At 39.5% G+C, this 15681-nt stretch overlaps 1 protein-coding gene across 1 annotated transcript in view; it reads right to left on the bottom strand.

The window, feature by feature from the left end:
* GTF2IRD1 (GTF2I repeat domain containing 1) overlaps nt 1–13328 on the bottom strand; it is an 80197-nt gene extending 66869 nt beyond the window's left edge. The window contains exons 1-5 of the mRNA XM_029285511.1: nt 13206–13328; nt 8706–8847; nt 4932–5078; nt 3275–3458; nt 239–549 (exon numbers count right to left, since the gene is read on the bottom strand). Coding sequence (XP_029141344.1) covers nt 239–549; nt 3275–3458; nt 4932–5078; nt 8706–8847; nt 13206–13328 — 907 coding nt within the window. The remainder of the gene's footprint in view (nt 1–238; nt 550–3274; nt 3459–4931; nt 5079–8705; nt 8848–13205) is intronic.
* Nucleotides 13329–15681: the final 2353 nt, after the last annotated feature.

Here is a 15681-nt window from a genome sequence, read left to right as displayed (position 1 = left end):
ATAAAAACCCAACTATGGTCTTAACCACATCCAGCCTCCAGGAATCATACCTAGTTGACTAAATACTACTGTCCCTTCCTACATAAGGATGGCCTTGTCAAAACCATCATCAGTAATCCAGTCAAAGCCATCATTACACAATTCCTATTCCCACCCTATTTTACTTCAAGGCTACACCAACATCTTTGCACCAGTTTTGGGCAGCCATTCCTGGGTCAGCAAACATGAAGGCCATTACCACAGCAGTCACCGAACTCCTGTGGCGAAGGCACCTTCGCTTCTCCTGATGGACGGGGCCTCAGCATCTCGCCGACTGCATTCATCCCATGCCGACTGGCTGAACCTTCCTGCTTTATCTCCATGGCAATCTGTGTGGGCAGCGACACGCCATACAGGAAACTGCTGCTGGTGATTCCAGGAAGAGTGTCTTGATTGGCCTGCTTAACACGCACGTTATTAAGGCCCGGCTCTCGGTTCCCCTTGGAGAGGAGAGCAGAAGAGTTCATCTCAACCGAAGGGTTGGGATCCCTGATAGAGTCCTCTGGTGGCCTAAGAACAAGAGGAAACCGCACATGATTTCATGTTTATTCTAAGTTGGTAGAATGAACTATTTAATACAACAATGAGGCTCAAAATATTGGAAGCATGCTGTAAATTCAGAGATGGGTTGTTGAGCATCAGTCAATTGCTAAAGACATATAATAAAACTGTCTTCCTGTCCTGCTTATGAACTTCCAAGAGGTAGTTGGTTGGCCACTCTAAGAAAGCAAAATCCTGGTCTGGGTGGAGTTTTGGCTTTATCTAGCTGAGCTCTTCTTATCTTCTTAAAGAAGAAGACCTTCAACTTAACTCTCTCACACCCACAATCTGGACTAGCAACACGCTCTCTGCCTGTATAATAAACATATATAGCATATATACAGTATATACTATGTGCGTGTGTGTGTGTGTGTGTGTGGAGAGAGAGAGAGAGAGAGAGAGAGAGAGAGAGAGAGAGAGAGAGAGAGAGAGAGAGAGAGAGCATATATATATACACATACCTCAAATTACAATTACAATGTCTAAAAGATGTTAATGAAGGAATGACAGATGTGGAAGACAGAGAAAGCATTGAAATTTAAACTATAAATGACAGACCAAGAGAAAAAATTGGAAAAAATACACTTTGCTGAATATACAAAAGAAACTGGCTGGATTAGCATCTTTCAACCCATTTACTTTATCACCTTATTTCCTGGTGCAAAGGAAACAAGAGGTGAATGACAGCAAATGAAATTACTAGGGAATGTTAAAATGATGAAGGACAGCAAAAACAAGGAAGAAAGGGAGCGAAGACAGAAAAGAAAGCACTATAGTTCCTTCTTCTAGGTAGCACTGAAGCCATGAAATCTCAATCCAGTTGCTCACTAGGCAAAGTTCCATCCTAAATAGGAAGTATTTATAGCCCTTCTGTCAGGCTTTTCATCAGCCATGGCTATAAATCTCAGTTCTCCAGATACTTAACTCCTTATTCAGACTTGCTTTTCTCAGCAGAGGCTCATGGCTATGACTTGGCAAGATTAGTTTATTGCTGACAGGAATGAAGACAGGAGATTTGCCTACTGCAATACGCAGAGGTCAAAGCCTATATATAGGTTTAAACTCCAGGGTTTAAATTGTAGGCTTTTCCCTCCCATCTTTCCAAATCAATGGATACCTGGCTGCTCTGCTGATGGCTTTGAAAGGCACCTAATCTATGCTGACATATTAGATCTCTCTAGCCTGGAACTGCTGATCCCTACTTCATCAGCATCTTTCCTGATCCCTTCCCAGTCAGGGTCAGCCAATGGCTGGCCTCAATCACTCAAGAACACTCAATACATTTTGTCAGTGTATATCTACCGTGTTTCCCCCCAAAAAAGACCCTGTCTTATATTATTTTTGCTTCCAAAAGAGGCATTAGGTCTTAATTTTGGGGGTGTCTTATATTTTTCATGACACGTGCCTCACCTCGCCGCGGGGGCACCAACAACCCCATTCACCAGCCCATGTGGCTGCCGGTCCAATTCTGCTGCGGCTGCTCGCAGCAGGAGGCCACACGGCACATCGCGCTGTGTCTGAATTTTGTGCTCATGACCATGGGGATGCTGCAATGGTCATAACTGTAAACACAGTCATAAGTCACTTTTTTCAGTGTCATTGTAATTTTAAATGGATACTAAACAAATGGCTGTAAGTCAAGGACTACCTCTACTCCATAAGCCCAATTTTCCGGGTTCATATGAATTGCTACTGACTGCTTTCACTGAGACAGTGTTTGTTGGACTAGAGTCCTGAACTGCATAAAAGATAAGTAATATGAAAACTACATCATTAACCCTAATTACACTTTTATATCATGATTAATGATGTGATATTAAGAAATACAACTGGCTCCCATTCCTTTCCCTCCAGCAGAGCCACAATGCAGAAATTCCCCAAATACTCTTTTAAAATTGAACAAGGTCCAGAACAGACAGATCAAAGAGGTCCTTCCTCTTTTTGGGGATCGATGGTACCAGTTAAATCCATTGAAACCAAAGAGTGTTTGATCATGAAAAGAGATTAACAGAAATAAAGCCCACCCTCAGATTACATCTTAGCTCTTGAAAACAAAAAAATCAGTTTTAACATGTGGGTCAAATCCATGTCAGACAACATGTCTGAATTGCAGTTTAGACCTGTTGTCTGACAGGGATTTGACCCACAGAAAAATAGAAGCTGGAAGTTCTAATTCTATCATCACAATTGCACCAAAACAGGGCAGAAAGGTGTCAAGGTAACAGTTTAATAGCTAAACAGCTTATGTAATGATGTAATGGAATATAAGGTGGATGATGCAATGATAGGAATGACTCAGCAGGGTCTGTTTCTCTTTATGAGCCTGAGTATAAAAGGGAAGGCTTTTGCTGGCGTGTCTCTTTCTCGTCCATTTCCTGCTGTAACTGCTGTGTGTTGGAGATTGCTATATTAACATGTGTGTGTATATTGTTCCTGGTGCATGATATTGTAGATAGTGAAAGATAAACCACCATTTAATATAGACCACTGTTTACTGTGTTTACTCCTGGGTTATCTCAGCACGATAAGACTGCATGCTCTGACATGGTGATGGTAACCCTGAGTGCAGTCTTTACAAGGCAGTACTTTTTATTTGCCTATCATGGATTAGCACAACCAAAATGATCAACATGAAGCAACTGACCAAATACAAGGGAGTCCAAAAGAAAAAAAATCCCAAACACCTCAATCTTACCTTTTTATCCTGAAACGCATGTTGTGGCTATGCTCTAATATGGCCATCAGGGACTTTGCATCGTATTCAATGGGTTTCCTGAACGTGAGTCCATCGGGTAACCCAACCACCGTTAACCAGCCAGGCTCTTTCAAGAACTTCTCATATGGCAGTGGAATCACACTGCTCTTCCCCAAGGCCTCACCTGGACAATGTGGAAGAACAATAAACTTTGAAAAACATACAAATAGGTGTTGGCCACAAGGTATCCCTTGGTTCTGTCTGTCACATTGTGCTGCTGTCATGGAAAAGAAATTGGGCTGTGCTACCCAAAAGGGAGCATATCAAATGTTTGTAAGAGCCTTCCCCAAATCTCCCGATGCATCCATTTTGAATCCAAAAATTTCCCAGCCAGCACTACCATTGCTAAGAATTCTGGGATTTGAAGTCCACATATCTGGAGGACACTCAAGTTGGGAAACGGTGCTTTATAATGCTCTCCATTCCTCTAGATTAGTGTTACTCGACCTTCTCAACTTTAAGTTATGTGGACTTCAACTCCCAGAATTCCCCAGCCAGCTTGTTAGCTGGAGAATTCTTGGAATTAAAGTCTCCACAGTTTAAAGTTGGTGAAGTTGAGAAACACTGCGGTGGATTTAGGCATATATTCTCTGCAGCAAAACTTAGGCAGAGATGCCAATGGCAAGTAAAGATTTTATGCTGCAACCAAAGTTGGTACCAATCAGACCTCCAAATATGGACGTGTATGCAATAAAAATGGCATTGTCTATAGACAAGGAGAGAGAGAGAGAGCAGAAATTTTGGGGACTCACTAAGTTTTGGAGAAGTATACCCCTCACTTCTAAAAACAGGGCAAAACACACAACAAATGTTTACAGTCAGTGAGGGTGGGCAACAGAGAAAGGAAATGAAAAACAATCAAATGGATTGTTCAGAAAATAACATTTATGTATTTATTTATTTATTTATTTATTTGTGGCATTATTTATTTATGAGATTATTTATTTATGGAATTGATAAGGCCACCTAATGCAAACAATGTGACTCTGGGTGGTGTGCAGCATGCCTAGATGGCTGGCATAAAACCACTCAACTGCAAAAATACTAGCAGTAAAAACAAATAATTGGAATAAGAGTGGTAGCAGTAATAGGAATACTTAATGATGAAGCTGCTATATAGGGCACTAAGATCTCAAAGTTGGAACATTCGTAGCTGTCTTACTTTCTACACCAGCTTTCCTAACCTGTGGCCTTCAGGTGAATACAAAATCTAACACCCAGGACTCTCAGGTAGCACGTTTAACTTCTAGCCATCTAAGTACACTCAACAGTAGGGATATTTGGATTTGTAATTCAACTATATCCAGAGGTTTGGATGTTTCCCATCCTTCCATAAAGCCTTCTGACTTTGGCCTAGTTCATTCACTCATTCTTTGAATAAAGGTTAAGATGTCATCACCGTGCCTTAAAGGAATTACTTTCCTAAAGAGGAAACAACCACTATTTCCCAGCCTAATGGCTTGTCAGTTTCCCATCTGTTAAATCCAACCCTTTGGATCTTCCATCCTCCCAGCCATACAAGTAAGGAATTGGCCAAAAGGTCCCCAAAACCACTTGGCAAACCAAATTCCCAAGGGAAATCAAGGCTATTCCTTACTATAAAGCACATCAAAGACTTCTTCTACCATCTTCCTGAGGAGATAAACATCTGATCCCTGATCTGGGGAGATCCGAGGAATTGTCCGACCAAAATCTTTTGCCTTCTTCTGGCCGTCCAGATCATGCTCTTTGCTCTGCTGGACTTCTGCCGGCAGGGACATAGCAGGAGATAGAGAGAAAAGGAGATGCTGTGTTATTATTAGTTAATTCTTCAGTTTTAGAGCAGAGTTGTATTTATGATAGACATATGCAAAACACAGAACCCCCTATTTGATACTCTATGAGATTGGATGATACCCTATGACAGTGGTGGTGAATCTATGGCACACGTGCCAGAGGCGGCACTCAGAGCCCTCTCTGTGGACACCTGCGCCGTTGCCCCAGCAGAGTTCACCAGAGTAGTGAGCATGTGGCGTTTGGAAGCGACAGGGCAGGAAGTGAGCGAGCAAGTGGCATAGACCACCCGGGGATGCCCCAGAGATGGTGAGGGACTGGCCCCAGCCACGCTCACCCAGTCTGCCGTGACCACTGCAGCCACGCCCACCCAGTGGGCTATGCCCCCCATACCCCCCCCCCCGAGGGCACCACAATACTGATGCAGCCCTGGCACTTTGCGATAAATAAGTGGGTTTTGGGTTGCAGTTTGGGCACTCGGTCTCTAAAAGGTTCGCCATCACTGCCCTATGACATCACTACCAAGCCTATTAGCAATCCCATCCCCATCATTTCATTCTTTGGAATCTGCCTACCAATTAATTTACAGTTTGGTTTTCTCCATTGTTTTCCCCTTAAAGCAAGCAGGGGAACTTTGACTCTTTAGATACTGCTGAACTACAATATCCAGGAGCCTCAGCTAATGGAGCTCAATAATGAGACATAGTGGGAGTTGTAGTTCAAGGCTTTTTCCAAACCAAGACACAAACATGACCAGCTATCATAGATAGATTTTCTCCAGGATGATCTCTCTGCAGCCAGACCATTTAGGCCTTCCTATTCATCTATAGGTTTTGTCAACCGTTACCTTGAAGAAAGGCAGGTGACTGTAGCTGCTTCAAACAGAGATAAGACAGGCAGTCTAAGGACTGGCAACAAGCACTATAAAAATCATGCCAATATGGTTTTCTGTTGATTCTTGGATGGGTAGAAAGCACCAACTCTGCAATCTGGAAAAATCTGAGAGGCTGTATTTAGGGATATAGAACCTGCTTCTTAGGGACGTCATAAGTCATGGGAAACCATGCATCTTTGGATTCAGAGATCTATATATTGGTGCATCCATGCAGATGATATAAACACTTTCTTGAAGTATATTACTATCTTTCTGCTTGTCCCCTATTATACTGTTATAGCAGTGACTGCCATCAACAGTATCATGATGATCTATTATTATTTTGAATTTGTCTAAGATTAAACAGAGCACAAAGGTACACTAAAAATTACATAAAAGTACATAAAATGTAGTAACAAATTCCACAAGAAAAATATAATTAAATATAAAACCTACTATTTCATAATAAAATAGGAACATTGTTTTAAAAAAAACCTATAAAAATTTGCTTAGTTGTGTGATTTATTGTCTAGGATTTTCAACTTCCTTTTATTTTAAAAGCACTGGTCTTATAGTCTAAAGGGGAGATAGATACCATCTATTACTATACAAACTACTCTAGGCATTATTATGAATTATGTCTCTCATAGTTTTAATTTAAAACTCAAACTATAATTTATCTTTACTTATCTGTTCATTTGTCCATCCCTCCATTCATTCATTTATTATCTACAAAGTCTTTTAAGATTAACACAGGTAACCAAGAAAACAAATGAATGTATCATAGAACAAATCAACCCAGTGCTCTTACTCAATACACAAATTACGAAGATGAAATTATCATATTATCTTATGACACATAATGGAAAGACCGAATTCTACTGTGAAGTCTAAAATGCTCTCTATGTGGTTGCAAAGAATCAACAGTGGCATGATGACACATAATCATCATCAATATTTCTTTACCACCTTATTTCTCGAAGATTCATAATTTCTATGCTGTCTCATCAAACAATTCTAACTGACATACAGTGATATAAGTAGACAGGAGGACATAAATCTACCTGGAAAATACAGTTACATCCCCAATCAAGTATGTTAAATGAACTAATTAATTACATCATGAATTAATAACAAGATTCTCCAAACAACCAGGACAATACATTCACTGAATGACCTCAAAAATCTAATTTTCATGAGGCCAAGGAATGCAAAGGCTATTCTAGCTATCTAGATCTACAGTATTAAAAGAACAGATGTGATTAAGTAGAGAGATATAAATGAGAAACAACAGTAACAATATCAGACACATAACAGCCATGGAAGCATTTAAAATATAACTGTTTCTTCACAACATTATTATTGCCATAGGTTCGCTATCACTGCCCTATACCATTTCAGATAAATGGCTGTCCAGTCTCTTCTTAAAAACTTCCAGTGTTAGAGCATTCACAGCTTCTGGAGGCAGGTTGTTCCACTGATTAATTGTTCTAACTGTTGGGAAATTCCACCTTAGTTCTAGGTTGCTTCTCTCTTTGGTTAGTTTCCATCCATTGCTTCTTATCCTGCCTTCAGGTGCTTTGGAGAATAGCTTGACTCTCTGTTCTTTGTGGCAGCCCCTGAGATATTGGAACACTGCTATCATGTCACCCCTCGTCCTTCTCTTCATTAAACTAGACATACCCAATTCCAGCAACTGTTCCTTATATGTTTTAGCCTCCAGTTCCCTAATCATCTTTGTTGCTCTTCTCTGCACTCTTTCTAGAGTCTCAACATCTTCTCTACATCGTGGTGACCAAAACTGGATGCAGTGTGGCCTTACCAAGGCATTATAAAGTGGTATTAACACTTCACGTGATCTTGATTCTATCCCTCTGTTAATGCAGTCTAGCACTGTGTTGGCTTTTTTGGCAGCTGCAACATCTCTGTGGGTTTTTTTTATTGCTTTCCATTGGCTGTGGCTGCCTGTGTATTCTCTAGGACCTCAGAAGTTGCTGCTAAATTGGACAAGGAAACTCATGCAAGCTTCCACTTCAGATCTTTGACTTTAAGGTTTGAAGAGTGCTAATTCTGACTGCCAGGTATATAACTTCCCCTCTCCTGCTTGTAGTCAAGGGTTGGGCTCACATGCATGAGTTCCCACAAGGAGGAGCAAGTAATTACATGTGCACATGACATCATGGCAGCTTGCACTGAGTGCCTTGACCATTCACTGAGCAAATGATATGATTTGTGGGAATTTGTGGGAATTTGACACAGGCCCACCTACTTTCCCCACATTGGTGCCTCCAGTTTTCAGTCCGAACAATTCTGCTGGATGAGATCAATGGATGCGGTAATCCAACCCTATTGGGCATGTCAGACTGAATAGCTGATTTGCATAATATATTTAACCAAGTCAGTTAAAAGCCTTGCATAATATGCTACATTAAGTCAGTTCCAGTTCTCTTCATGGCACAGCATGTTGTGCAAGCCTAATCAGTGTTTAGATAACACATTTGGTCAAAATAGGTAAAAACCGAACTAGTTAATAAAACATAAAACTCCCACAAACCTGAAATATAGTCACCCCTGATCAAGCAGATCCAGGTTTAAGTGGACAACCATCAGACAAGTCAATGACAGGAATCAAGCAATTAAACCTGACATGCATCAGATGCTGACATTAAATTTGGCATACGGTTACATAATTGCTGGTTTTACCAAGGCAACCCGAATACTTACTGCAGAACTTTTTGAAATCTGCCTGGACCTCCTTCCTTGTGTTCATGAACAGCCTCCCCTTTTCTGTTCCAACTACAAAAGTATTTTCATCGTGGACAGCAACACAGGCAACCTCCGTGTTGAGTTTAGAAAGAGCTGAGCACTGGGGAAGGAGAAGGAACAGAAAAAGGAAGAGTTGGTATTTCAATTTATTTTTAGCTTGCCTTTTTTCCAGTGTCATTAAGTATATTTTAACAATGGTTTTAAAACAGTGTATTCCTATGTATTCCACTATGTATTCCAGTTGGGCTACTGGAATGACACTATGTGGGGTGGCCCAGGAAGACTGCACTTATTTCAAAATACAGCAGCCATGTTCTCTAGAGTTGGCTATGGGGGTGAGGCGTAAGAGCTCCGCTATTTGCTAATCTATGTATTTAAATCCAAAGTTCTGGTGCTTGCAGTATTTTGTGCAGAATTTGCCTTCCCACTTTTTAAAAGCTGATAGCGAGAAATGTTTAATGGTATCATTCTCGGTTATGAATAAATTAGCTAAATATCAGAACTCATTTCTTATATGCCCTCTTCATACAAGCCATTAAGGACACCATTTTAAACATAAGCCTTTCAAAATTAGTTGTTTTATATTATTTTTATTATTTAAACAATAATTTAAGCTTGCTTTTGAGGGCAGGTCAATGTCTCTAAATGTCATAGAGCATTCTCAATCTATGCCACGAGAATACCATTTTGTTAACCATTATTTTTAGATGAGCTTGCAAACCACAGTAGTGTCTGCCAAAAATATTGTAGTTTGCTTTGACATTCAAATTAATAAGATTAAATTGTCCACTGCTCTGACTTTGGAGTGCCCTGTACCAGATTTACAGATGCTGATGGCTGAAACAGAAGCAGACAAATTGGTTAAAAACTATTATTTGCTGAAGCAGTTGGAAACACTTTGAGTTCTAAATTATGCTGCCATAAAACCTAGTTTGATGCAATCTCTAAAATGAGGAAGTTGAATCACATATCAAGGTAAGCCATAATGTTGTTTTGGTTTGGTTTAACATGCTGTGTAAACTTAATGACTGTGACTAATATAATGGTTCTAATGCACAAAAAAAGCAAGATAATTACAATTCATTCAGTAAATCATGGTTAAATCTTAGCACAACATGTGAACCCAACCACTGGCTCAGTGAAGACCACTTTAAATGTATTTATTTGATCTTCTCAACATAATTTTAGCCAGGTTTCAAATTCAGCACTCTGTTGTAATGATTACAATGTTTAATTGTTTAATTAGACTAATTAATCTTAGTCATAGCTAAAGATACTGAAAATTGAACCTAGGCTGTTTTGTATGCAAGATGTAAACTCTTGTCACTAAATTACCATTATTTCTCTAAGGAGTCTTGTAAATCTGCCCAGTCTAGAGACTATACTGTTTGCATAACACTTTGAAATTGGACTAGAATCAGGAGAGATAGGCAGGTTAGCAAACATCTTAGAGGATAGTTCCTCTATCAAGATTCAAAAACAGCTTGACAAGCAGGAACTCTTGAGCAAGAATCAGCAAGAGGAATTTCAATAGAGATTAAGTCCTACTCAAAAGCAAGAGTGTAGAATGGGAGCAGCAAACCATTCTGGGGGAATGCCATAATAAGCAAAACTGCATGTGAAAAGCATCTGGATGTCTTAATGGATCATTACTGAACATGAATCAACAATGTGATGAAGTTGCAAAGAAAGCAAATGCTATCCTAGGCTCTATCAAGGGTATACAGTCAAGATTTACCCATGTAGTAGGCTATATTGCTATTATCTTTCTCATCTTCTTCTCATCTTCTCTACTATCTTCTCCTATTGGAATCTTATGATTTATCACTTGTTGCTTGTATCTTATAATAAATGATTGTATAATTTATAATTTATGATCTATGACCTATCACTTTGTTGTTGTATGTATGTATGTACACTGAGAACTTATGCACCGGAGACAAATTCCTTGTGTGTGCAATCACACTTGGCCAATAAAGAATTCTATTCTACTAAGAAAAGTCATTATCCCTCTTTCTATTGCACTGGACAGACCACACCCATAACATTGTGTCCATTTGTGGGCATCAGATTTTAGGAACAGTATTGAAAACCTGGAATGCATCCAGGGCAGAGAAACCAGGATGATAAGAGGATTGGACAAACAATTGGAAGTAATGGAAGTGTTTAACCTGAAGAAGAGAAGAATGTGGGGAGACATGACAGCTCTCTTCAAGTATCTGAAGGCCTGTAGGAGACAAGGCAGAGCATTCCAGAAGGCAGGACAACAAAGTACTGTGTGGGCTTAACTGTAAGGAAGTAGACTGCAGTTGGACATCAAGAGAAAAAAATCTGAATAAAAGCTCTTTAACAGCAGAATAGACTGTTTCAAAAAGTGATGTATTCTCTTTCATTGTTTAAACAAAGGCTGGATGGATGGCATTTGTCTGACATGACATATAATAATATTGGATTCTTTTGCTGAATAAAGACTTGGACTAGATCAGGGGTAGGCAACCTTGGCTCTTTTATGACTCGTGGACTTCAACTCCCAGAATTCCTGAGCCAGTCCACGAGTCATAAAAGAGCCAAGATTGCCTACCCCTGGACTAGATGATCTCTAAGGAACCTTCCAAGTTTCATATTCTATGACTCTAAGTGGTCCATACTCAGTCATGAACAGCATTGGATTTGGAGTTTGTAGCAGGACCAATTCGACCTTGGAAGTCTCTGATTCAGAATCTGTCAATTTAATTTACTTCACAGAGATTGTATGAGGAGAATGAAATGAGGATGCAAAGGACCATGAATAATATTTTGGAAGAAAGGCAGTACAGGTAGTCCTCAAATTAGGACTGGTCACTTAGCGACTGTCTGAAGTTATGACTTACCTGTATTTAGACTGGTAAAGTCCATCTGTTTTTATTAATTACTTTGATATATAGGTAGTCCTTGAGTTAAGACTATAATGGAGCCTGCCTATTACAATCATAAGTCGCTAAACGACCAGTCCTAATTTGAGGACTACCTGTACTGCCTTTCTTCCAAAATACAGCATTTTCTATATGCAATCAACTTTATAAAATACAGGTGGGAAGATGTCTGTTCCAAGGACTATTAACTAGTATAATAGAACTGTTAACTATTATTATATAAACTATTAACTATAGCTCAGCACAGAATTGTCTCCTACTGTCCATGGGTTTAGGAGAGTTTGACAAGTCAAACCATTTCAGTCAGTTCCAAACAATTTTGAATGTTCAGTCTATTCTTCTGGATTAGGCTTTATTCAGTACTTTTTTTTATTTTAGTCGGCTGCAAATTTATGCATATATATACTCCATATCTCTCTCTTCCACATTAAAGATTAAACTGTGCGAGGTATGTATCTTATTCACAGGGGGAGAAAGGTTAACTTATGTAACATTTCTGCAGGGAATTAAAAAACCTAAGAAAATAGGGGATGGGAAATTAGGATTTAAAAAAAGGAAATTATTCTTTCATAATAGAAAATAAAACTTTTGTCTTTTAGGGTGGAGATAAGCAAACACCATAGTTGCTAAAACAAGGACATCTGAAACATTATATGCAGACATGAAGGTTAACAGAAATCGCAATATGTGTTTTTATGGATTGATTTTTTTAGCTACAGATACAGATACAGCAAAGCTGGCTGAGGAATTCTGGGAGTTGAAGTCCAAAGTCTTAAAGTTGCCAAGGTTGAGGACCCCTGCTATAGACAATCTTTGAAAATAAAATAGGAGGGGGACTTGGAAATACGCCCCTGTGCCCAGAAAAGAAGACAGAAGTAAGCTGAACTGGGAGAGAGAAAAAACGTGGAGTGGTGAGGAAGCCATGTTTGTTCACCCAAGCTTCTCTAGAGCTTCAAGACCGGCCTGCCAAGAACAATCTTTATTAAAGAACTTTTTAAATAAATTGGTATTATTCCTGATGATGGATTCATTGCGAGTTATTTTAGCTAAATATTTTTAATACAGCCTTTGTTTTTACTACTTTTTTGAGGTACACTGCTCTGCACTCATCCTCAGGGAAGATGATGACAGTAATTATAATATGGTATATCATATAGTAAATGGATGTTTTTTGATCTGCTCTACTCCCCAAAGCAAACATTTTGCAAAGAGGTAATCTATTTATCCCCAACTTTAAAAAAAACCATACATGTTTTCAAAATCCTTGGTGCCACTTATAATTAATTTGTATTTTGCTTATATCTGGCCTTTTCTCTAGGATCTCAAGCTGGCTTGCATGACTTGAGAGAAACTATTGACCCCAAATAACCCAGTGAACTCCTCTGGATGAGAATAAATGTAATTTTGGATCTCCCAAGACTTAGTCCAAAGTCTTAACCAAAACACAACATTGGTTCTCTACTGACTAACAGAGGTATCTTGGTCCCCAACTAAATCCACTGAAAATACAAGTTTGTTGCAAACATACAATTCACCAAAAACTTACCATAGAGTCTAATGCTGATACTAAGCTGGTGATAACTTCATCTTTTTGAGAGAACACCAAGTGCCATTGGTCAGGTCTGCAGTTGTTAAGAGGCCCATCGGAAAGCTTCCCCAGCAGTGCCATGATTGCCTGAAGTCAACAAGAATCAACCAAAGGTTAGATGAGTCTTGTGCTGACTGGACATCAAAAACCACAACAGAATAACCAGACAGTCTCCAAATGTTATACACTGCCCTGTTACAGAGCTCAATTCAATTCAAGCATTTGCTTGCTGGAATTCAGAGGTGAAAATATTTTCCCCTACACAGTCTGCCCCCAGTCTTGACTCTGCCCAAAGGCATTCTCCAAAACTGCTACCAAATTGCAATTTAAAAACATGCTACAAGAACTTCATTAAAACTTAATTTAATATAATAATTATATTAGCTAGGTTTCATTAATTTCACATAAATTTACTTTTAACTGAAATTTCATTTTCTCTTGGTGATTTCTTATAATATAGTCTACCTGTTGACTACTTGCTAAGAGAGGGGGCCTGGGGGAAAAAAAGTTGCATACCACTATTCTACAGAGAGAAAAGTAGGGATATGTCATTGATAGAGGTTATTACTTCTTTCTCTCACCTTCACTGAGAGAGAGTAAATGAACTGCACCCACCACCAGGCTAAAATAATAAAAAATTAACACAAAGACCACCTGGACTGTCTTGGCAAGTCTCCATTACAGCCAATGCTTAGCCCCCTGGAATTGTGGCCTATAATGAAGAAGCAGCTCTCTCTTCAAGATGCAGAAAATCCATGTGCAAAATCACACTTCAGGATTTCAAGCCATTTTGCAATGATTGCTCTGCTTGAATTCAATTGTTCCTCTTCTTCCTTCTCCCCCACCACCTCATTGCCATTCTCCTGCAACTATCTCCTGGCCCCCAAACAGACTTCCTGTTGCACAAGATTTTTGTTCAAAAGCAAGAACATGCATTAAAAAGGAAAAATAAACAACTCCTTGCTACTAGATAGATAGATAGATAGATAGATAGATAGATAGATAGATAGATAGATAGATAGATAGATAGATAGATAGATAGATAGATAGACAGACAGACAGACAGACAGACAGACAGACAGACAACCTTTATTGTCATTTTTTATTGTGGGCACATTGGCACACATTAAAAATGGAATTTTGTTGCTTGCTCTCAAAAGTGTACACATACATAACACACATTTAAACATGATATATACAACATATGTATAAACCTACACCCTTACATATAAATACATATAAATATGTATTTATATATATATGCACTGTCCATCTTGAATACATAGCGAAAAGAGGAGGCTTGAGAATTTACAAGGTTAATACTGTATGGCAGGGGTCCCCAACCCCCGGTCCGTGGACCTGTAACGGGCCGCGGCATGCCAGCAACCAGTTCGCACAAACAAGCAAAGCCCCATCTGTGGGATGCAGGCAACACACAAAACCACGCCCCCTCCGGTCCACGGAAAAAACCTCTCTCCATGGAACCGGTCCCTGGTGCCCAAAAGGTTGGAGACCTCTGCTGTATTGAACAAAACCGCTGCTGAATCTGGATGTTCTGCTTAGGATACCACGAAGCCTCCTCCCAGATGGTAACAAGGAAAACAGATCAAGAAGAGGAAGTGTAATGTCTCAGACAATCTTGCGGACCTTGCTCAAGCAACACTTATGTGCTATGTCCTGGATGGAAGGGAGGGAACTGCCAATAATCTTTTCTGCCATTCTTTCAGTCCATACTTTCAATGAAAGTCCATACTTTCATGGACTTCTTCAATCAGGTTCTCAGACAAGTCTCATCGTTACAGACTACTGAGGAAAGCCTATGGCAAAACAATCCCTCTTGTTGCAAAGGAGGGCAGAATTCCCACAAGTAGCCTGGAAAGGAGGAGGAGGAGAAAACAATCAGGAATCTACAAATGAATCTAACAGTTGGCTGGTTTGTTTTCATTCCAATGGGATGATCTCATCCTTTCCCTAAGTCATGAACTTCTGAAAAACTGAGAAAGGTGGAACTGGGTGAAGGGCAACACTTCCTGGAGATCATTCTAGATGTCCTTCTAACTAGGATGACCCTTTTGTTACAATACAGTGCTAGAAAAGTAGCAGGGCAGTCATAGTGAAGTTGGAGACATTAGTTTCAGTTTAGGCCCTAGGTTAGAATAGGAATAGGAATAGGAATAGGAATAGCACCAGAACTCACACATGTCATACAATCTGCCTTGTCTACCCTACAAGGTTCCATCCAAAAAAGGTGCCAGAACTCTGTTCTGGGCATTCTATGAGAAAAAAAGCCCTGAGAATAGGAATAGGAATAGGAAAGAATAAAATACTTTATTGGCCAAGTGTGATTGGACACACAAGGAATTTGTCTCCGGTGCATAAGCTCTCACTGTACATACAAACAACAAAGTATTATAATCACAAGGTACCAATAGGA

Source organism: Protobothrops mucrosquamatus, unplaced genomic scaffold (genome assembly GCF_001527695.2).
Source record: "Protobothrops mucrosquamatus isolate PMUCROS unplaced genomic scaffold, P.Mucros_1.0 scaffold1796, whole genome shotgun sequence".
Classification (NCBI taxonomy): Eukaryota; Metazoa; Chordata; class Lepidosauria; order Squamata; family Viperidae; genus Protobothrops; species Protobothrops mucrosquamatus.
This window is presented reverse-complemented; position numbering and strand designations above follow the sequence as displayed.